This window comes from Hippocampus zosterae, chromosome 1, assembly GCF_025434085.1.
Source record: "Hippocampus zosterae strain Florida chromosome 1, ASM2543408v3, whole genome shotgun sequence".
Taxonomy (NCBI): domain Eukaryota; kingdom Metazoa; phylum Chordata; class Actinopteri; order Syngnathiformes; family Syngnathidae; genus Hippocampus; species Hippocampus zosterae.
The window spans coordinates 32,963,649-32,986,500 of NC_067451.1; the positions used below are offsets into that span (position 1 = coordinate 32,963,649).

Sequence of the window (22,852 nt, forward strand, 5' to 3'; positions counted from 1 at the left end):
CAGCCAATCGCAGGGCACACAGAGACGAACAACCATTCACGCTCACACTCACACCTAGGGACAATTTAGAGTGTTCAATCAGCCTGCCACGCATGTTTTTGGAATGTGGGAGGAAACCGGAGCACCCGGAGAAAACCCACGCAGACCCGGGGAGAACATGCAAACTCCACACAGGGAGGCCGGAGCTGGAATCGAACCCGGTACCTCTGCACTGTGAAGCCAACGTGCTAACCACTGGACTACCGGGCCGCCCATTTCCCAAAACATGTGTTAGTTAAAATGAAGACTCCAAATTATCAATGATCAGTCGTCAATCAAAGTCATGTATGTTTACAAAAAAAGTTGGTTCACACTGACGACGATGCCATCTTTGACGTCTCCAAACCATACACAGGGTTAGTAAACATCAACAAAAGAGCCTCTTTTGTAAACATCATCAAAGACACATTAGCTATTTAGAATACATAATTGGTTCATCCTTTAATGCAGGGGTGCCCAAACTTTTTGGATCGAAGATCTACTTTTCGATCAACTAACCTCCCGGGATCTACCCTTACCGGCGCGCGCATGCGCACGCACAAACACACACACGCACACGCGCGCACGCCATGATGAGAAACAGCCTGAAACGGAGGCATGCGACGCACTTTAGTAGCCTGTTAAATATTGTATCTCACACGTACCGTTTTAAAGTGCTTCCCTGGACCCTCCTAGATTCCTATTCTTTGCCTGTGCCCTCGGTGAATTGTACACAAAGCAAACTGAATGAGAATCATGACGATAAAAGATAGAGCGCACCAGCTCTTATCACAAGCTGCAACTGCAAACTGCTGAGCGCTAACAACTTCCGGTGACGTAATCGCGCGCCACCGTAAATTTAAGATTTACCTGCTTTATCTTATTTTTGTGAATATATTTTTGGGGGGTGAAAATGAGACTGATAGGATGATTAGGGTGCAGCCTACATTAGCACAAAAATATATTACTAACATGTACAAAGACACACAAATTGTTTGTTTGTTTGATTTTTTTCTCCTAGACAATCCTCGGATCTACTTGGGAACTGTCTTAGATCTACCGGTAGATCAGGATCCACCTAATGGGCACCCCTGCTTTAATGCATTGTTTCTCAAACGCTATTACACCAGGACACATATTTGACAAAAATATCACAAAAATATCAGATATAGAGTGCGATTTAGGCACCAACATTTTTGGAAAATGGACCGGGGTTTTTGTTGTTGTTGTTTGTTGTCAAGAAAAACGAGTATGAAACCATCATACAGGGTCAGGCAAAATGATCTGACACATTTGTAGGTTAAATAAAAGGCAAATAAAGTAAATAAACAAAAAAAGTGTTTTTATTTTCCTAAAGTACTTACACTGTGATGCCATTCTGTTTCATTCTGTTTTAAAAATTAAGTGGAGTTCCGGCGGTGCGAGGTCGGCGGTTGATTTTTGTTTCAATGCAGATCCAGTAGCTCTGAAGTAGCCCATAACAAGACCGTGTTTCGAGCTGGTACGGGATCATGTCCACCTAGATTGAAGTGCAAACGGAACACTCGTTGTGTTGCAGTTCCAGATTCGTTAGTTTTGATCAACATTTCCACAGTGAAAGTGCCATGCTCACCAGTCCAATTCATGGCAGCAATTGAAAAATATACGAAAAACAATGGCATAATAAAGAAACAAAGCAAAATGGCGTTATATGAAAAACATGGCATTAAATGTACTTTTAGAAAACAAACACTTTTTTGTTTCTTTACTTTATTTGCCTTTTGTTTAGCCTACATATGTGTCAGATCATTTTGCCTGACCCTGTATAATTTAATGCGTTCAGCTCAAACATCAATGATTAAAATGAGATGAATTGGATACATGACGTTTCTGCTGGGTCATGAAGCTCACTAATTTGTTCTCTTCATCTAGCGTGTATATTGAGAGACACAACTTCAGTGCAAAAATGGAACAGGTCGAACAAGAAAAAAAGGGAGGGCTACCAGCCAAAGGCCATTCCCATTTCAGCTTCCTTGTATCTCCTGTCTTGAATCCCTTATTGAATTTTCCTTCCAAGAAAAGTGGAAAATTTCAATGAAAGAGATACAAACACAGAGACGCTTCTGTTAGATAAGCTTAACAACACAGAGCATGTAATTAAATCCCAGGAACAGATCAATATGCAGGAAATTCCATCATACAGTAGCTTCTCAAAATGTGTCTTTGTGGCCGCTGTCCTTTGATGCGTCTGCGTGGCTGTACCTTTTCATCATCAATTGTGTTTTTGCAGCAATTTGTCCTTGTCGTTCATCAATATAGAAATGAAGACTCGAGCCATTGCCATCATGCTATTGCTTGTGTTTAAAGGCAGCACCAGGGAATCATTGGGTTCCATCTAATGGTGCCTAATGCGCTTCTGGTCAGAAAGCAGTACAGCAGGGCTCACCGGATTTGTTTGTTTCTTTTTCTTTTGTTTTTAAATTCTCCTCAATAATGCGGTTGCGATTTCATATGTGATCATTTTCTCAGTCGTCTTCCCATGTGCAATACAAAACAATTCATCTTTATTCATATAGCGCTTTCACAACAGTTGCAGCTGTAAGAAAGCGCTTTACAGAACAGTTAACATAAAATAATAAAATAACTATACATAACATAAAACACGGACAGTCATGCAATCTCTTTTTTTTTACATTTGTATAACCAAACGGAAACAGTACATGAATCAACATTAAAATAAACAATATCACATTTATTTTACATGAATGTTTTGGTCTCATAGGTTAAAAAGAACCATGATTTTATGTGTGAGACAGGAGCGAGTCCTGACCCACCGAAATGAAGCCTTTGTTTTCCAAATTGCAGACTTTGCGATTTGGAAATTGCATTCTATTTCATGGCGATGTTGATTAAAATTTTTACTACACTTTTATTGAACACAATTTGGTTTGCGTGTCATATTTTTCCATGATTTCATGCCGATTTCACATACGTGTCCTTCAGTGGTGGGGCGTGCATTTCAACCATAGGCCTTCAGTGACGTCACATACACACACAATACAGTAATCCCTCGTTTATCGCGGTTAATGGGGACCAAAACCACCCGCGATAAACAAAAATCTGCGAAGTAGAAACCAATTAACATATATTTAAAAAAAAAAAAGGCCCACACTTGAGCAAAGGCACACACACAGGCCAGCGATTCCACCGAGTGCAGTCGACGTGTTTGTAAGTTGAGTTAATGCAGTTTGTTAAAAAGGGGAAAGAAAAAAAAAGTCTGCACCCCGAACAGATGAACGAAAACACAACCCCCGTCACTAAAATAACTTCCTGCTTCTCTTACTTTAACAGCCAATCAGAAGCGATCAGCATAAAAAATGTCTACGCAATTATTAAACAACAGAATATAATTTAGGTATGCTTAATATGAAATAATATGATGCTCAAAAGTAAAATGATAATTAATAATATAACATAAGCTTACATTCTTCCCCCTCCCACCAGAGAAATGTCCTCATTTCATTAACTGTAGAATCCAGGTTATAACAAATGAACAACATTAAACAGGGGCCGGGGGGGGCATCAGGAACATGTCAGAGCAAAGCCTTTGAAATTAACATGGCGGTGGCCTTGGCGTGTAAAGGAACTGGGACTTGAGGCCAATGCTGCAGGCAGAGCTGTAGACCTTCTGTCAACAGCAGCAGATCCGAAGGTAGATTGCAGCTTTTTTGGTCACTTGTATTGTCTTGTCAACTGGAGTGTCTGGAGATTGACGACCGGACATTAGAGAGGAACAGTACATCGGCGTGCATCCGTGCCTCTCGACCATGTGTCAGGAAAAAGCAGGTGAATCCCGTGGAGGTGTGAGAGCTGGTGTTATAGGCCAGGGCTGCCAGACTGAGGCAGTCGTCCCACTCTCCTTTAAAAACTTGTGATAAATCAATGTTGAGGCGCCCAGGTGGAGCAACATTTGCAGCAGCCACAGAAGCAGTAGCAGAATGAGCCATCTCAGTGGGTTGACAAATGGAAGCCCCAGTATCGGACACGGTGAGCTCAAAAAGGTTGAATAATGACGGTAATAACGTCCAAAAAGAAAGTATGGGAAAAAATAATAAAACTGCAGGAAACCTCAAAATCTCATCCAAAATACTGACTAGCAGCAGCCATTCAGTAAAGCGCAAAAATCCACGTGGCTAGCAAGATGACAATTAGCAAGAAAAAAATTGTTGCATAAAAAGAGTCAAAAAGCCACACAAAACATACCAACACCGTTGCCACCAATGTAAGTTGAGGGGTTCGTTGTTTTTCAGTGGATGGCTCTTCTTTACGAATGACAGATGGAGAAATGGAATCCTTTAATGCAGTTTATTAAAAAGGAGAAAGGGGAAAAAATGGCTGCACCTCCGAACGGATGAACGAAAACACAACCCCCGTCACTAAAATCATTTCCTGCTTCTCTTACTTTAACAGCCAATCAGAACCGATCAACATAAAAAAATGTCTAAGCAATTATTAAACAACAGAATCAGAATCAGAATCATCTTTATTGGCCAAGTATGTAGAACACACAAGGAATTTGTCTCCGGTATAACACGCTGCACTAGTATCATCGTAAACAACAAAATCATTGAACCATTTTAGAGTAACCATTAGTTTTGTACCATTTTGTGGTGCAAGAAGAGTGACTACGTCAGTGACTGTTTAAGGAGTTAATGGCTAGAGGGAAGAAGCTGTTTAAGTGTCTACTGGATTTGGTGCGCATGGATCTGTAGCGTCTGCCTGAGGGGAGTGGCTGAAAAAGGTGGTGGGCAGGGTGCGGGGGATCCAGGAGGATTTTCCGTGCCCTTGTCTTGATTCTTGCAGTGTGCAAGTCCTCAAGAGTGGGTAGGGCGGTGCCAACGATTTTTTCTGCCGTCCTAACTGTCCGTTGAAGTCGGATTTTGTCCTTTTTTGTGGCGGCCCCAAACCAAACCGTGATGGAAGAACACAGGATTGATTCGATGCCGTGTAGAACTGTCGTAGCACCTCCTGTAGCAGGCCATGCTTCCTCAGCAGCCTCAGGAAGTACATCCGATGCCGGGCTCTTTTCAGGATGGAGATGGTGTTGACTTCCCACTTCATGTCCTGGGAGACTGTGATTCCCAGGAACTTGAAGGTCTCGACGGTTGACACAGGGCAGTTGGATAGTGTGAGGGGCAACTGTGGAGAATAATTTTTCCTGAGGTCCACGATCATCTCTACAGTCTTGAGCGTGTTCAGCCCGAGGTTCTGTCGGCTGCACCAGAGCTCCAGCTGCTCCACTTGTTGGCGGTACGCAGACTCGTCGCCGTCTTTGATGAGACCGATGACTGTGGTGTCGTCTGCGAACTTTATGAGTTTGACAGCTGGATCTGTTGAGGTGCAATCGTTTGTGTAGAGAGAGAAGAGCAGTGGCAAGAGGACACATCCCTGTGGGGCTCCAATGCTGGTGGTGCGTATTGATGATGTTGTTGCTCCCAGTCTCACCTGTTGTGTCAGTCCCGTCAGGAAGCTGAGGATCCACTGGTAGATCGTAGGGGACACATCGAGGTGGAGTAGGTTGGGGGTGAGGAGTTCCGGGATGATGGTGTTGAACGCAGAGCTGAAATCCACAAACAGAATCCTTGCGTAGGTCCCTGTGCTGTCGAGGTGTTTGAGGATGTAGTGCAGACCTATGTTGACTGCGTCTTCCACAGACCTGTTTGCCCGTTAGGCAAACTGGAGAGGGTCCAGCAGGGGTCCAGTGACGTTCTTTAGGTGGTTCAGCACAAGGCGTTCAAAGGACTTCATGACCACAGACATCAGGGCGACAGGCCTATAGTCGTTCAGTTCCGATGTTGCCGATTTCTTGGGAACTGGGATGATGGTAGACTGCTTGAAGCAGGATGGGACCTCACACAGCTCCAGGGATCTGTTGAAGATTTGTGTGAAGACCGGAGCCAGCTGGTCAGCGCAGACTTTCAGGCAGGAGGGGGACACTTTGTCGGGCCCCGGAGCTTTCTTCATCTTTTGCTGCTTGAAGAGCCCTCTCACGTCCTGTTCGTGGATCTGTAGTGGAGAAAAAGAGGGTGGGGGGGAAGACAGAGTGGTTTCTGGTAGAGGTGGGTGTGTGTGGGAAATGGGGGGGTCCTTTTCAAATCGGCAGTAAAACATGTTTAGTTCATTAGCAAGACCCTTATTGTTCACTGTTTGGGGGGGATGGCATTCTATAGTTAGTGATTGCTTTTAGGCCATTCCATACAGATGCAGAGTCGTTGGCAGAGAACTGGTTTTTCAGCCTCTCTGCATAGCTTCTCTTTGCGATGTTAATTTCCTTTGTCAATTGGTTTTGGGCATGTTTGTACAGTGCCCGATCTCCACTTCTAAATGCGGCCTCTTTCTCTTTCCTGAATTGCCCGAGTTTGGGAGTAAACCATGGCTTGTTATTGTTGAAGGAGCGGAAGGACTTCGTTGGTACACACATGTCCTCACAGAAACTGATGTATGATGTTACAGTGTCTGTGTATTCATCCAGTGTGCCCGTTGAAGTTTCAAAGACGCCCCAATCAGTGCAGTCTAAGCATTCTTGTAGAGCTAGCTTTGCTTCATCTGTCCATTTTTTCACAGTCTTAACAACCGGCTTAACACATTTGAGTTTCTGTCTGTATGTAGGTATTAAGTGGATTAAATTGTGGTCAGAAGACCCAATGCTGCACGGGCGACCGATCGGTATGCATTTTTAATTGTTGTATAATTTAGAATATAATTTAGGTTTGCGTAACATGAAATAATATGATGCTCAAACATAAAATGATAATTAATAATATTACATAAGCTTACATGTTTATGATTCGTCAATTAAGGTTGTTTAGACAATTGAGGATGGAGAGACCTGCTTTTGTTCTTCTAAGTGTCTCTCCCCCCCCCCTACACACACACACACACACACACACACACACACACACACACACTCACACACGCACACAGGCTCGCGATCCAGCTTGTATGTTAGACGTGTTTATGACTAGTCAATTAAGACAATTAAGGATGAAAGAGACCTGCTTTTGTTCTTATAAGCCTCCTCTCTCTGTCTCTTTCTCTCAGCAACACACACACTCACCTGCGCCGGCCCGTGCGTGCACGCACACACGCGTGCCCCACGTGGACCTTCCGCGCTTGAGCGGGCACACACTAGCACGCATAGTAAACAACACTTAGACAGTGATATTTGCGGACCCCCCTCCGCCCAAAAAAGTAAATATATATACTGTATATATATATTTTTTTACGAATGAAAAAATCCGCGATGCACCGAAGCCGCGATAAACGAACCGCGAAATAGCGGGGGATCACTGTATAGGCTCATCAAGCAGCACTTAATTTCAGGAGCACAGCAGGGGGCAGGCGTTCTTGCTTGCCGCCTGCACACCTGCCAACCATTTGTTGGTAATTACAACTGCCAACCATTTGTTGGTAATTGCACCTACTATATTCGGGCGCTCCGGCAGTCGACTCACTGCCGGAGTATTCCACGCCATGCCATTTGTTATTGCCTATTCCTTCTCGGTTAAAACTCTGACTTAAATGACTATTGACTATTATTGTGTGCCTTGATATTCCTCTCGCGTTTGATTAGTATTTTACTTAAGAACTTTCTCCTTGCCGTTTTTGTTTCACAAGCGTTTTCTGTTGCCTCGTTGTTATTTCCTGGTCCTCTTTTGACCAGCGTTTTCTGTTGTCCGTTTAGACGGGGATTTTGTGTTATAATAAATCTCATTTTTTGTGACATAATTCCTTTTCTGTGGGGATTTTGTGTTATAATAAATCTCATTTTTTGTGACATAATTCCTTTTCTGTGTCTGCTATTTCGGGGATCCACTTACCTCTAGTAGTTGTGCACGAAGCTATTATTCTGTCGCTTCGGGCTCAACGTGACAGAACCGAGGGCTTTGTTTGACCCTTGATATATTCCCTTGCTCGTGATGCAATTTGGTTTCTTCTAATGGCTCACTCCAAGGGTATTGATTCGATGGGAAAATGCCTTGCTTGAAATTCAAGCCATTCTTGTCAAAGCGTAGCCAATTGTACAGAACAAAAAAGAGCTGCATCTTGGAAAAAAAAACTGACATGGTGGGGGGAAAAAAAACAAAAAAATCATCAAAAGACAATATTGAATCTCTTCCCAGAGCCTCAATGGGTGTCTCAGTCCCTGTGGCAAGAGCACAAATTACAGTGAAAAGCCCTGCTCTTGTCTCGGAGTAATTGTTGGGAGATAGGAAATGAAGGGTGGACACCTGATGACAGTCGAAGATGTGATGGATCAAGAAAAAAAAGATCAAGGAGGAAAAGAAACAAGTGTATGTTACCATCCTCGGAATAGCAGCAGTAATTGATTTAGACTGACAATTACCTTGACTTACCGTTGCACTCCATGTCATGTTGTCAGTTGTATACATATATATATTATATATATATATATATGTATACAACTGACAAAATATATATATAATGTATATCTATCCCAGCCGTCTTCAGGCAGTATGCGGGGGACACCCTGAACCGGTTGCCAGCCAATCTCAGAGCACACACAGACGAACAACCATCGGCGCTCATACTCACACCTAGGGACAATTTCGAGTGTACACTCAGCCTGCTACGCATGTTGTTGGAATGTGGGAGGAAACTGGAGTACCCGGAGAAAACCTACTCACCGACCAATCAACAAACCTCTTCCCCACCTACCTATAATAAATACATTAACATATCTATCAACTTCCTACCGATTTACCTTCCTACCAGTCAGTCCCACCAGTGCATATTTACAGATGAACAGAACTCTTACGATCTATTCCACACGAACCTTAATTTACCAACCTTTTTTGCATTTACCTTCCGACCTATGAACCTACCTCTTACGTATATACTATTAACTTAGACATAATTACCTACCTATCAATCTACTAATCTACCTGCAGACCTAGTATGTACCTTTACAAAACAAGCAGTGTAAGTCTGGGAAGAACATACAAACTCCACACAGCGAGGCCGGAGCTGGAAGTGTACCTCTGCACTGTGAGGTCGACGCGCTAACCACCAGGCCTCTCTCTCTCTCTTTCTCTCGCTCTCTCAGATATGTGTGTGTGTGTGTGTGTGTGTGTGTGCGTGCGTGTGTTTGCGTGTGCGTGTGTGCACACATACAGTGTAAGCCATTGATGAAAATGTTTCTCGTCTATCCTCAGGAGATAACAATGGATGGCCGCATCTCTTTGACAAGTACTTTGGAATGCCGAGCCACAATGGCAGAACCAAATCCAACATGTGCCGTGGGTTTTTTTTCTTCTTACTTGGTTCACTGCAATTATGCGCTTTGCCATTGCAGGTAGCGAAATGAGGCGATGACAAAAATCCTGCAGAGTGTTGTGCTCAGGGTGATAATTGAGATGCTGTGACCTTGATGTTGGGTCACAGCATAAAACTTTCTTTCTTTCTTCAGTCCATTCAGGGAAATATTATGTCCATTCTATTTTCTGTGTTGTTGACAGTAATGACAGGCGAGTTTGCTCGAGCACCACCCACAATTCTTGTGGGGATAATTAGATCAGAAAATAGATAAACTTGGCTCCTACACAAAGTACCACTTTTATCTCATTCAAATTTTTCATTTCCCCACTCCCCCCAGTGCTTGGCCTCATTCCTGATCTGTGCCAGTGTCGAGACCTGGAGCTGGACTGCGATGGTACGCAGCTCCGCGATGTGCCGGTGGTGGCTGTGAACGTCACCATGATGTAAGGGGCGGTTGCTATTAATTGCTTAGATGATACTTGCCTGGTTGGGAAAGTGTCTTCATTCGCAGAAATTGATGTAAACAAGCAATCACTGATGCGTGCACAGACTGACAAATCGTTGCTGGATTCCTGTTATGCCCTTTACTTTGAATACAGCCAATTCTCCATTTAGTCTCTCCATCTGGTCCAGAATGCTGCTGCTTGCCTCTTGACTGGCACTCGTAAGAGGGAGCACATAACTCCTACTCTGGCATCCCTTCACTGGCTTCCCATACATTTTAAAGTTCTTTTTGAGATCCTCTTATTTGTTTTCTAATCTCTAAATGACCTCGCGCCACCTTACCTCTCTGAGCTCATCCGCCTCTACACACCTGCCCGGCGCCTCAGGTCTGCGGACCAGACATTATTAGAAGTACCACTAACTAACCGGAGGCTCACAGGCGATCGAGCCTTTTCCGTTGCTGGTCCCTCTCTTTGGAATAACCTCCCACTGAACGTTCGGCAAGCCCCCTTGCTGCCCATCTTTCAAACCCGTCTCAAAACTCACTTGTATTCTTTGGCATTTGACTCAGCATGACCCAAATTATGATCTTAGTGATACTGTTTGGTGCTTTCGACTGTCTTCGTTATTATTTGTTGATGTATTCTTATATATATATATATATATATATATATATATATATATATATATATATATATAAAGTGGCTGGATAGCTCAGTTGGTAAAACAAGGCCAAACAAGGTCTGCGTCAAGTGCTGGGGAACCAGAGCACCTTGATGAAAAATGGGCTACTGGAACAAAGCGGAGATGGGCGAGATGCAATAACATGGCTCTGTTGGAATGCTACTACTCAAGCAACCCTAGTCAGAGGGGTTACATGCAGAGAATGTGGGCTAAATGGTTACTTCGAAACCCACAGTCACGGTTGACCACGAAACAACTAGTAGCTCAGTGTTCCAACATCCACAAACGGCAACTGCTGTCACAACTTGAGATTGATGAGGTACAACGCAGGTTCCATGGTGAAGGGCCCCAGGCTGCCAGATCAGAGGAGTAGGTCATACAAGAGATTGGGAGGCAAGCCCCAATGAATGCAGATGATGAGATTGGGTGGCCAGCCCCAATGAATGAAATGCCGAGCGAGGCAGCAACTGACCTGAAAGCTAAGATCATGGCGAGAATGAAAGCTGGGCAACCTAGAAACCGATTACAACGGCTATGTGAAGTACCATCTGAAAGTCTCATAGAAAGTGTGAATGCAGCACTGAGGGCGATCCCTACCGTAACGATCACAGAAACCAATGAGCTGATATACGCTTCAGCATCAGTGATCCTGGAGACTCTGGGCTATAAGAGCAACCATGGAAGCGATGAGATACGTTACCCACCATGGAAAAGACGGTTGGAGGCTAAGATCAAGACGGCCCGGAAAGATGTGAGTCAATTGACAGAGGCCCAGAGAGGTGTGATGAAAAGGCCGATATCCGAGAGGTACATCCAGATGACCATACCTGAAGCACTCGAAACTGCCAAACAAAGGCTCCAAGCCTTGTCCAGTCGCCTAAAGCGGTACACGAAAGAGAATGAGGCCAGACGAATAAACAGGCTGTTTGCAACACAACCTGCGAAAGTGTACGCTCAGTGGCAGGGTCCTAACAAAAGAGCTGACCCACCAAGACTGGAAACTGAAAGGTACTGGAAAGGCATATGGGAGAATGAGGTTGCACATAACAGCAGTGCACAATGGCTGGTGACCCTGAGAGAGGAGCACAGCAACCTCCCTGAACAGAACCCAGTTACCATAACAGTGGCAGACATACAGGAAAGAGTCTCAGATATGAAGAACTGGACAGCACCAGGCCCGGACATGGTCCACACCTACTGGCTAAAGAAACTCACAGCACTCCATGAGCGCCTAGCAGTACAAATGAACCAGCTGCTGAGGGATGGGACTCACCCAGAATGGCTAACCGAAGGGCGAACCATCCTGATCATGAAGGATCCCTCAAAGGGTGCAGCCCCATCCAACTATCGGCCAATAACCTGTCTCTCCACAACATGGAAGCTCATGTCAGGCATCATTGCGGCTAAGATAAGTGGACACATGGATCAATACATGAACGAAGCACAGAAGGGCATTGGTAGAGATACCAGAGGAGCCAAACATCAGCTCCTGGTTGACAGAACAGTCGCCCAAGACTGCAGGTCCCGACGTACCAACCTGTGCACAGCTTGGATTGATTACAGGAAAGCCTATGACTCGATGCCACATACATGGATCACTGAATGCTTGGAGTTGTATAAGGTGAACAGGACCCTAAGAGCCTTCGTTGCGAACTCGATGAGGATGTGGAAAACCACACTTGAAGCCAATGGCAAGCCACTTACCCAAGTGTCCATCAAATGTGGCATATACCAAGGTGATGCACTATCCCCACTGCTGTTCTGCATAGGACTGAACCCCCTAAGCCAAGTAATCACCAAGACAGGCTATAGATACCGCCTCAGAAATGGAGCTACAATCAGTCACCTCCTCTACATGGATGACATAAAGCTGTATGCTAAGAGCGAAAGGGACATAGATTCCCTGATCCACACAACCAGGATCTACAGCAGCGACATCGGGATGTCATTCGGGCTTGAGAAATGTAGTCGGATGGTGACTAAGAGAGGAAAGGTAGTCCGCACTGAAGGGGTCTCACTCCCTGAAGGGACAATAGCAGACATTGAGGACAGCTACAAGTACCTTGGTATACCACAAGCCAATGGCAACCTCGAACTGGCAACAAGGAAAGCGGCTACGGCCAAATACCTCCAGCGAGTGAGGCAAGTCCTAAGAAGCCAGCTCAATGGCAAGAATAAAACCCGGCCAATAAACAGCTATGACCTGCCAGTGATCAGATACCCTGCAGGAATAATAAGGTGGCCAAAGGAAGAGACTCAGACCACGGACGTTCAGACCCGAAAGCTCCTAACCATGCATGGAGGGTTCCATCCCAAATCCAGCACCCTGAGACTGTACGCAAGCCGAAAGGAAGGAGGCCGGGGACTAGTGAGTGTGAGAGCCACTGTCCAGGATGAAACATCCAAGCTCCATGAATACATCAAGGAGAAGGCTCCAACGGATGACGTACTCAGAGAATGTCTCAGACAATGGGGAACAGAAGATGAGGCGCTGGAAGAGGGACCATCATGGGAGGACAAGCCCCTACACGGGATGTACCACCGGACCATAACTGAAGTGGCTGATCTCAAGAAGTCCTATCAGTGGCTAGAGAGGGCTGGCCTGAAGGACAGCACAGAGGCACTCATCCTGGCTGCTCAGGAGCAGGCCTTGAGCACCAGAGCCATCGAGGCCCAGATATACCACACCAGACAAGACCCAAGGTGTAGGTTGTGCAAATAGGCACCTGAGACGATCCAACACATAACTGCAGGGTGTAAGATGCTGGCAGGGAAAGCCTACATGGCACGCCATAACCAGGTGGCTGGCATAGTCTACCGAAACATCTGTGCGGAGTATGGACTGGAAACCCCAAGGTCAAAATGGGAAACACCTCCGAAGGTGGTGGAGAATGACAGAGCAGACAGAGAGAAGATCCTGTGGGACTTCCAGATCCAGACTGACAAGATGGTAATGGCGAACCAACCAGATATCGTGATCATAGATAAAGGGCAGAGGAAAGCCGTTGTAGTGGATGTAGTGGTCCCAAGTGATGGAAACATCAGGAAGAAGGAACATGAGAAACTCGAGAAATACCAAGGGCTCAGAGCTGGAGAGAGCCTGCAAGGTAAATGTGACAGTCGTGCCTGTGGTGGTCGGAGCACTCGGAGCAGTGACCCCCAAACTAGATGAGTGGCTGCAACAGATCCCGGGAACAACATCGGACATCTCAGTCCAGAAATGTGCAGTGCTGGGAACAGCAAGGATACTGCGCAGAACCCTCAAGCTTCCTGGCCTCTGGTAGAGGACCCGAGCTGAATGAGGGATGGACACCACCCGAGGGGTGAGATGAGGATTTTATATATATATATATATATATATATATATTTATTTATTTATTTGCTCCATGTAAAATGCTTTGTATACGGCGATGGTTGTTTTAGAGTGCTCAATAAATACAGTTGAGTTGAATCTATCGACTATCTTTCGCCAAAGCGCAATGAAAGAACACATTTGAAATCGTGAACTCCTGGCCAAATATGGACATGATCAGGAAAGGAGTAAATACTGTATGATCAATTTGAAATGTAAGTCTTGTCATCTAAAATGTAACTTGATATGTCCTGAAAAAGATTGAGTTGTTACACCTCACACATCAAATATTCTGCTTAGCTTTTGATAAAATCAACTTCAAACACATTTACTATTCATGATTTTTGTAACAATATGCACTACTTTGCGATATGACTGTCACAGCCTGTGCATGCAATGACGTGTGCACGTCTTGCCCTGTCAGGTCTTTGCAGAGGAACCATCTGCAGAGACTGAAAGCAAACGCCTTCTTCCCGTACCACAGCCTGCAGAAACTGTGAGTTTTCCACGTGACACATCCTCATTCCAAAATGGAAAAAAGTCACCCCCTCCTCACAATTTTACTCTCAACATTCAAAATTAAAAAGTTGAAGCGCTGTGAGCAAGGTTTAATTATCCAACTGCCAGTTTTTGTCATTGCGTGGCTTTTAAAGGCAACCAGGTAACGAGGATGATTAGTGTCAGGTGCGGCTCGAACGCCCACTCTCCAGCTGGAGACTGAAGAAACAAAGATCACAGGACAGGACCATGACACATTCAATTCTGGCCTCTGGCTGGGCCTCTCAAGTACACGAAATGATTTTGTCTCCTTCATTGTATGCTAAGGGTCACCTAATCTGAAGTCCTGAGCACTCTGGGCCAGGTTTTTGTCGAGAATGGTTCTGACATTGCCACATTCCCTCAACTCAGACATTTTTCCCAGTGCCCAAAGTCATCGCCACTTCACGATGAGGCTGTCGTTTCCGACAAATATAACGCCTGGCCTTCACACCGTCAAGTTCAATCTTTTTCTCATCAGACCAGAGCGTTTTCTTCCTCGTCATTGAATTGTCCTTCAAGTGCCTTTTAAAAAATCTTCAATTGAAAAATGTATTCCATTTTGGAATGAGGCTGTAACAATATAATATGGTAAAGATGAAGAGCTGTGATTACTTTCCAGATGCACCGTGCATATAAAATAAACACGTGAGCAGACTCGCCGATCTGCTTCTGCACTACATCATGTAATTTTGTGCATATGTGTGTTTGCATAGATACCTGCAACATAATGAGATCAAAGATGTGAGTCCGACTGCTTTCACAGGGCTATCCAATCTCACCAGGCTGTAAGTCACCAAGTGTCACATGAAAACACAATTTCTGGCACCTTGTTAAGAAATACTGAAAAGTGGAGCTAAAAATCAGCCCTGAACGCGACTTTCACTGATGGAGACAAAATTGGGTACGCATGTCAATCATAAAAAGAGACGCAAAAAGAGTCTCGAGGACCCATTTCTGAAACAGAAAGGTTGCTGTTTTGGTCTGAAGTAGTAATTTCGCGTGAATTCCAGAGCTCATACTTTGATGAACTCCTGCTCGAGGAAAAAAAATTAACTCCTGAGTTTTGCCTATTGACACAGGGTGCACATGTCTCTCCATCAACTCCAACTTGGAAATTCATTCATTCCTTATCAGCCTGAAACATCCCATAACTTTTGCAAGCATGTTTATTTGCGTGTAAATGTAGGTATTTTGAGGATCCTGAACATGACCCCTTAAACCTCATTTTGAAACTGCCTGGAAAGTTTCCAAAAATCCACCCCAGACACAATCTTGAACATTGGGGGAACACAAAGTTTTTTTTTTAATGACTCTGTAACACCCGTTTCACTGACGGAGAGGAAATTACGTGGACATATCTATGGTAACACGGCTGATTTTGAACAAGAGGTTTGGTTATTTTGGTTTGAAGCAGCCATTTTGCATTTGAGACAGGAATTTGCTCATTCCATTTTTTCAAGAGCAAACATTTTTGAAGGGCCTCAATATGCCTGAACTTTTGCCAAGCGCCTGTACACTGGGGAGAATATATGTATGTCCACAAAACAAAAAATCAGTCAGTCACGCCCCCTGTAAATTTGAAAGAACCTGCTGAAAAAGCGAGTGCATGGGCCTGTTTTGATTTTCAATTAATTTTCAATTTGTTGTGTGTCACAACATTACCTTTGAATTAAAGAAATCAATTTGCACATATTTGTCTTTTCCTCCAGCAAGCAGGGCTTTTCTCTCACAAAATAAATGATGACCGAAAAACAAAACAAAACAAGGGAAATTGGTCCTTTTTTTCAACATTGTGGCACTGGCATGTTCCATGATTATTTCCTGATGTTTTTTTTTTTTCATTATAGATATCTGAACTACAACCGTATTTCCGTGCTGAAGCCCGGTGTGTTCAGCGACCTGCATAAACTGGAGTGGTTGTATGTCTATTAAATGTTGAACAGCACTTTTTCCCTTGCACTAAAGATAACGATTTCTTGACACTCTCAACAATACAATCAAACAGACAAATTGTATGTTGTAGGATCTTGGAGAATAACAACATCCATCACATTTCATCCAAGACCTTTTCAGGACTAAACTCGCTGGTCTTGCTGTGAGTGTTTTTCTTCTATTCTGAGCAAAGATGTCCGTTTTTTGTGACATGTTTGAAGCGTGTACATATCTGTTTTGTGTGTCCCAACTTTGACAGAGCTTTGTTGAACAACACTCTGACAAAACTAGATGACATCTGTCGCGGGATGGCAAGGCTCAACTGGTTGTAAGTACAGGAAGTCGTGACACATGTCACCGGTTGGATAGAAAATTGACTTTTTTCCGATAAGCTGCCATACAAACAGATAAAGCAGCCAGCTGAATCCCTCGAAAATAAAAACATAAATTGGATGCAGTGAACGGAGTTTCTGGATAAAGCCATATGGCCAACTGCAATATCAGTTAAAATTCCCTAAAAATCAAAACTAACCCAGATGAATGAAGACTCTGGCTCACACTTTATGGTCTTTCACATAGTGGGCTGATGGCTGAATCCCTCCGAATCAAAAACAAACTTGTTCGAAATAAGCGGCTTCACATTGGAGTTTGCGGGATAATATGTTTATTTATTTATTTGTTTATGCCTCGTCCAAACACATTGAATAGCAAAACTGAAAATCAACTGACTGGACAGTCCCAAAAACCTTCATATGGTTAAACGTGCGCGCGACGAGGCACGCTATTAAGAGGAGCAATGCGTGAATGCTAAGTGCTAAGTTAACTTAACATTGACACGGCTAGATCATTGAACCCCGGAATTCGGTGCTTGAGGTGGTTCATCCCACTTTCGTTGACCAACGTCTGGCTTGAGCTGCGTTAAAGCGGAGAACATCCAACTGCAGAGCAAGCTAGCACTGGCACATTAATAAGTGCCTGGACTGCTAGTGAGAAATTCTACTCATTAAAATGAACCGGAAACAAATTGCTGTACGTTATAAAAGACCATTCCATATGTATATTTATGCATGGGATGGGATGCGATTCAATGGCGGTTGATTTTAACATGCATCAATTCTATCCAAACGTTCCGATATGAAACGGCTGAGGCTCAGAGGGTTTGATGCAATGAGTTTCGAGTGTCATTGTCATTCACATTATGAATGAATGAACTTTTCTTGAAGTTACTGTAAATGAAACATGAAGACGATTTGTTACCCATCTTGATATATTTCATCATGGAACGATTCGGTTTGATACGATTGCGTCACATCTTTCAAATGAAAAAAAAATTCCATTCAAATTGTTTTTGTTGGATCCTTCATATGGATGGATTGATGGATGGGTGGATAGATACAATATTATAGTCTATATATTATATGATGTATTGGGGAATCTACTGTACGTATGATGTTCTTTCAGGGATTTGGAGGGAAATCTTATTGAGTCCTTGGAGAATGTGTCCTTCTACTCGTGCAGCATGCTGACAGTCCTGTACGTAATCCCACCTTCGTGTTCAGCATCTTGTAAATTGGTCTCTCACCATATTGCAGTTCACCTTTCGCAGACTCGCTATGTCGCAGACTTTTTTTTTTCAGGTGCAATTTTGAATAATGTTTTTTACATCTTACAACCACCATTGTGTCCTAATTGACTTGACCTGTATTTTTACAGTTTAATTCCGCATGCTGTTTTTTTACAACTTACAAACCCGCATTGTATTCTGCTTCGTGATTGGCTAAGGTACCGGAGATTAATTTGAATCCATCTCCTCCGTGTCATCTCTCGTGTACGATCAACAATAAATAAAAACAATAATAATGCTGTATACTTTTTTTTTTGCCAAGGTTTCAAATTTGAGCTTGTTTCAATAAGAGAGAAATTTTAATGATGAGGTTTACAGCCTTAAAGCGCATAGCATAAAAAATTGTTTATTACTAATCCTAAAACCCCACAATAAATGAGGGACCACTGTACTAAAATTTAAATTTATTACATATGGGCCTGTAAAGTATTTTTGACTTGACTTGAATTGACTACATAACATATGTAAAAGTACTTGTTTACTTGGCTGGAATAATAATACGCATGCAAAGTACAACATACAATACAGTATATATATATATATATATATATACAGTATATATATATATATATATATATGCTACTGTTGCTTCTTGCTACTGTCATGTTTGTTTGTTTGTTTGTTTGCTCTTGGCTACTGTCAGGTTGTTACAGTACTGCTACTGTTTTGGTTGCTGCTATGTTTTATCTTCAGTCATGATTTTTGTTTGCTACTTTGGACTTTGTTTGCTTAGGATTTAGTTTTCTGAGTTTTATCAATACACTTCTTCAAATACACCCTGCTCCTCTCTCCTGCCTGCTTTTTGGGGTCCACCACCACCACGCAACGTGACAGAGAGGAGTCGCGTGGCGTATTCAGGTTTGCTTAGTTTGGTCAAAAAACGATTTTCGGTCGTAATCCAAGGCGTAAAATTCTTGAATTTTCTGGTCGAAAACCGATTTGGTCAAGAACAGAGGTACAGTAACCAAGGTACAGTATTACTGTATATATACTGTATGTATGTATGATATATATATATATATATATATATATATATATATATATAGTACATGGTATGCACTACTGGAATACTAATGTACATGTACAGTGTAATTGCATGCAATTGTTTTTCATAAACACTTGTTCTATTGGAACTGTTTTTAATTTATATGACAGTATCTCTCTTTTTTTTTAAGTGAATATGATAAATCATCTTTCATTTTCTTTTTCATTTATGTATTTTCCCAAGGGTTCTTCAGCGGAACAGGATCAGCCACATACATGAACAAGCCTTTTCGGTCCTCCAAAATCTTGGAGAGTTGTGAGTCTTTGTTTTATCCAGTAAATATCATGAAATATATTGTTTTTGTGTTGTTTATTGCTTAACTTTGACCCTTTTTTTTAACACAGGGATCTCTCCAGCAACAGACTGGTGAAAATCCCACCTAATCTCTTCTTATTTCTGGGGGATTTGCTTCAACTGTGAGTTTCATCAATATTTATTATTTTAAACTGTATCCAACACGTGTTCGCTCACATATAAATATGTAATCCCCATGTATGCCATACAGCGGTGGCCCATCTTACCCTCAGATCAAATTTTCATTCAGGCTGAAAAAGACAGTTTCGCTTCACCACATATAATTTGGTAGGCATGTCAATCATGAGTAGACCGCCAAAAAGCCCCAAGAAGTCAAGATTGAAAAGACACACCAAGTCTGCCATTTTGGTTTGAAGCAGCCATTTTATAGTTCCAATGTTAGCCATTTCGAGGGGTCTTTTCAAAGAAAATTTTAACCCCAGGAACGGTGTTTCACTTAAAACATAAAGTTTGGTCGGCATGTATATCATGGGTCGACCGACAAAATGTTCCAAGAAGCCAGGCTTAAACAAAAAAACTACACAGCGGGGGTGGCCAATACTGCGATAGCGGTCGACCGGTAGCCGGTGGACTGGTCCCAAGTCGATTGTGAGGGGTATTGTGTATCATGCTTGTGTTATTAATATATACTGTATATATATTTTTTGTTATTGCAGACTGCACCCTATGCAACTGAGAAGTTTCACTTTCACTGAAAAGTATTTTTTTTTAAATAACTAAATAAATGAAACACAGGTCACCTTTTACTTGCGGTTGCACGTGATCTGTATCACCGGAGGTTGTAAGTGGTTAGCAGTCTGCAATTGAAGCTTGCGAGCAGAGCTGTTGCAATACATCTAGATTATTATTATTATCATTCAAAGTTTTTTTCATGTACAATTCATTGGTATTGGCAAAGAATGGGAATCTGGAGCGCCAGGAGAAGCATTTAAAAAAAAAGCTCGTGCGTACATGATTGCATGCGCATGTGCGGTAACGGGTTGATCTTCGGTCTATAAAGTTTGGGCACCTCTGGTACGAAAAAGGAAGCTTGACATTTTGGTTTGAAGCAGACATATTAGAGTATGTTGGCCATTTAAGATATCCTTTATTTGTCCCACCCTGGGGAAATTTACAGTCTACAGCAGCAAGATTGTGGGTCGAAAGAAGAAAGAAGAAAAACAAAGTGTTTGCATTCACAAAATAAATGTTACAGTTTCAATGTACGCCGTTCAATTAAGTGCAATATAGATAAGGTGGCTGTGCTATTTACAATCTCCAAGGGTCTTTTCAAAGAAAGTTCATCCCCAAAGACTTTTATACTTAGCAACATGATATTTGGTAGGAATGCCAATCATGAGTTAACCCACAAAGTCTCAAGAAGTCATACTCAGGCTCTTGCACTGACAAACTTCCAACAGTCTCTTGGTCTCTGTTGAAATTATTAAGCAACCAAGTGAATAACTACTCTATGAAATATCAAATGCATATTTAAAAAAGCATGGAAAAGAAGAACAATTTGCTAGATCTGGACTTTTCTATTTTTTTATTTTACAGAAATATTTCATACAATCCCATTAGAGAACTGCAGGTGGACCATTTTGACAAGCTCCATAAACTAAAGTCATTGTGAGTATAAGTGCTGTGCTTTTTCTAACGAGCGCTCACACACACACACACACACACACACTTTCAGCTGAGGTAGCTCTGGTCCTATTTCTAATTAGTGCATGCACCCTTTCATGATTTGACAAACTCTGTAATTTATTTTAGATTTATTGTTCAATATACTGTGTACAATATTATACTGTTGTTGTTTTTTTTAACTTAATGGTATTGAATCCATTGTTATTAAATGGTTTAATATTAGTATTACATATATTTATATATTTTATGAGGTACTTTTATTGTACAGTATATTTTAATGTTACCTTTTATCCAAATGTGTGAGAAATGACAATTAACAATATTTATGAATAAACTATGTAATTTAGATGTGCATTGTATTTATTTAATTTCTTTTAATCTTGCTTGATTCCACTTCCCTGTTAATGTTCGTGTTTGCGTCCCGTTGCGTATCTCCAAGTCATGTTCGCAATGTGTCTTTCTTTGCTCCAGAAGCATTGAGGGCATCGAAATTGCCAACATCCAACGACGAATGTTCGAGCCTCTCAAATACTTAACCCACATGTGAGTACGAAGCCGTCCTTACTCACTCATCTGGTCAATATTTTCACCAATCATGAGGATGACAAGTAATTCATATGATGAGGGGGAAATAATTAAATGGGAGAAATTTTCAAGTGAATTCATCCATTTCCACAATTTTCCAAAGAACATATTCTAGAAAAGTGACTTTATTCTTGGTATATACTGTAAATGCTGCTGCGACCAGTTCAAAGTGTCCCCAGCCCAAGACTGCTGGGATAGGCTCCAGCATGCCCACCACCCTCGTAAGATAAGCGATTCAGAGAAAGGATGGATAGATATAGAAATAGTAAAAGCTATGACCAAGTCAGTCTTTTGTGGGCTTCCTAATTTACATATTCCTGCACTTCCACACGTTGCTCTACCTAAGACCTGGAACGCTAAGATGGATCAAGATCCAGCAGCTTTGTCAAGCCATATTCAACTCTTCGCTGTCTGAAGTGCTATCTCAGATGAGCATAGGCGACATTAGCATTTGATCAGCAGCGCATACAGTGCCATGAAAAAAAAAAACATTCCCGATTGCTGTGTTCTTTGCATATTTATCACACACAAAGGTTTCAGTTCATCAAACCAATTTTAATATCACACAAACACAACCCAATGAAATAGAAAATTCAGTTTCTAAATGCGAATTAAATTTATTATGGCACAAAAAAAAGAATCCAAACCTACCTGTCCCTAGGTGAAAGCATGTACCGGTAATAGCCCGCTGAACCTAATAATGGGTCGTGTCACCTTTGGCAGCAATAACTGAAATCAAGAGTTTGTGATAATTGGTGATGAGTCTTTCACATTGCTGTGCTCTTCTTCGAATTGATTCAATTCCATACTGGAGGGTTTTCTCGGATGAAGAGCCCGCTTAACGTCACACCACAGCATCTTAATTGGATTCAAATCCAGACTCTCACTTGGCCACGGCAAAACCTTGCTTATTATTATTATTATTTTTATTATTTTTGAGCCATTCAGAGGTGGACTTGTTGCTGTGTTTCGGATCGTTGTCCTACTGCATGATCCAAGAGAGCTTTAATGTGAGGGTTCAAACCGATGGTCGAATATGGTCCTTCATGATGTTCTGGTAGATGGCAGAATTAATTGTCCCATCAGTCACAGCAAGTTGTCCTGGTCCTGAGGAAGCAAAGCAGCCACGGTCCATCACACTGCTACCACAGTGCTTCATTGTTTGCATTATGTTCTTTTTATCAAATGCTGTGCCATTTTTACACCAGATTTAATGGACCACACATCTTCCAAAAAGTTCAATTTATGACTCAACATTCGACAGAATGTGTTTCCAAAACTCTTGAGGATCAACAAGGTGTCTTTTGGCGAATGTGAGACGAGCCTTTGCGTACTTTTTAGACAAGAGTGATTTTTGCCTGGGAACTCC

General features: G+C 42.4%; 1 protein-coding gene across 1 annotated transcript in view; it reads left to right on the top strand.

Annotated features, from left to right (window-relative positions):
• The window catches only part of rxfp1 (relaxin family peptide receptor 1), a 62,691-nt gene that overhangs the window by 22,356 nt on the left and 17,483 nt on the right, over positions 1-22,852 (top strand). The window contains exons 3-14 of the mRNA XM_052059373.1: positions 9,234-9,317; positions 9,674-9,779; positions 14,241-14,312; positions 15,070-15,141; positions 16,204-16,275; positions 16,380-16,451; positions 16,548-16,616; positions 17,750-17,821; positions 19,141-19,212; positions 19,302-19,373; positions 20,809-20,880; positions 21,370-21,441. Of these exons, the coding sequence (XP_051915333.1) occupies positions 9,234-9,317; positions 9,674-9,779; positions 14,241-14,312; positions 15,070-15,141; positions 16,204-16,275; positions 16,380-16,451; positions 16,548-16,616; positions 17,750-17,821; positions 19,141-19,212; positions 19,302-19,373; positions 20,809-20,880; positions 21,370-21,441 (907 nt within the window). The remainder of the gene's footprint in view (positions 1-9,233; positions 9,318-9,673; positions 9,780-14,240; positions 14,313-15,069; positions 15,142-16,203; positions 16,276-16,379; positions 16,452-16,547; positions 16,617-17,749; positions 17,822-19,140; positions 19,213-19,301; positions 19,374-20,808; positions 20,881-21,369; positions 21,442-22,852) is intronic.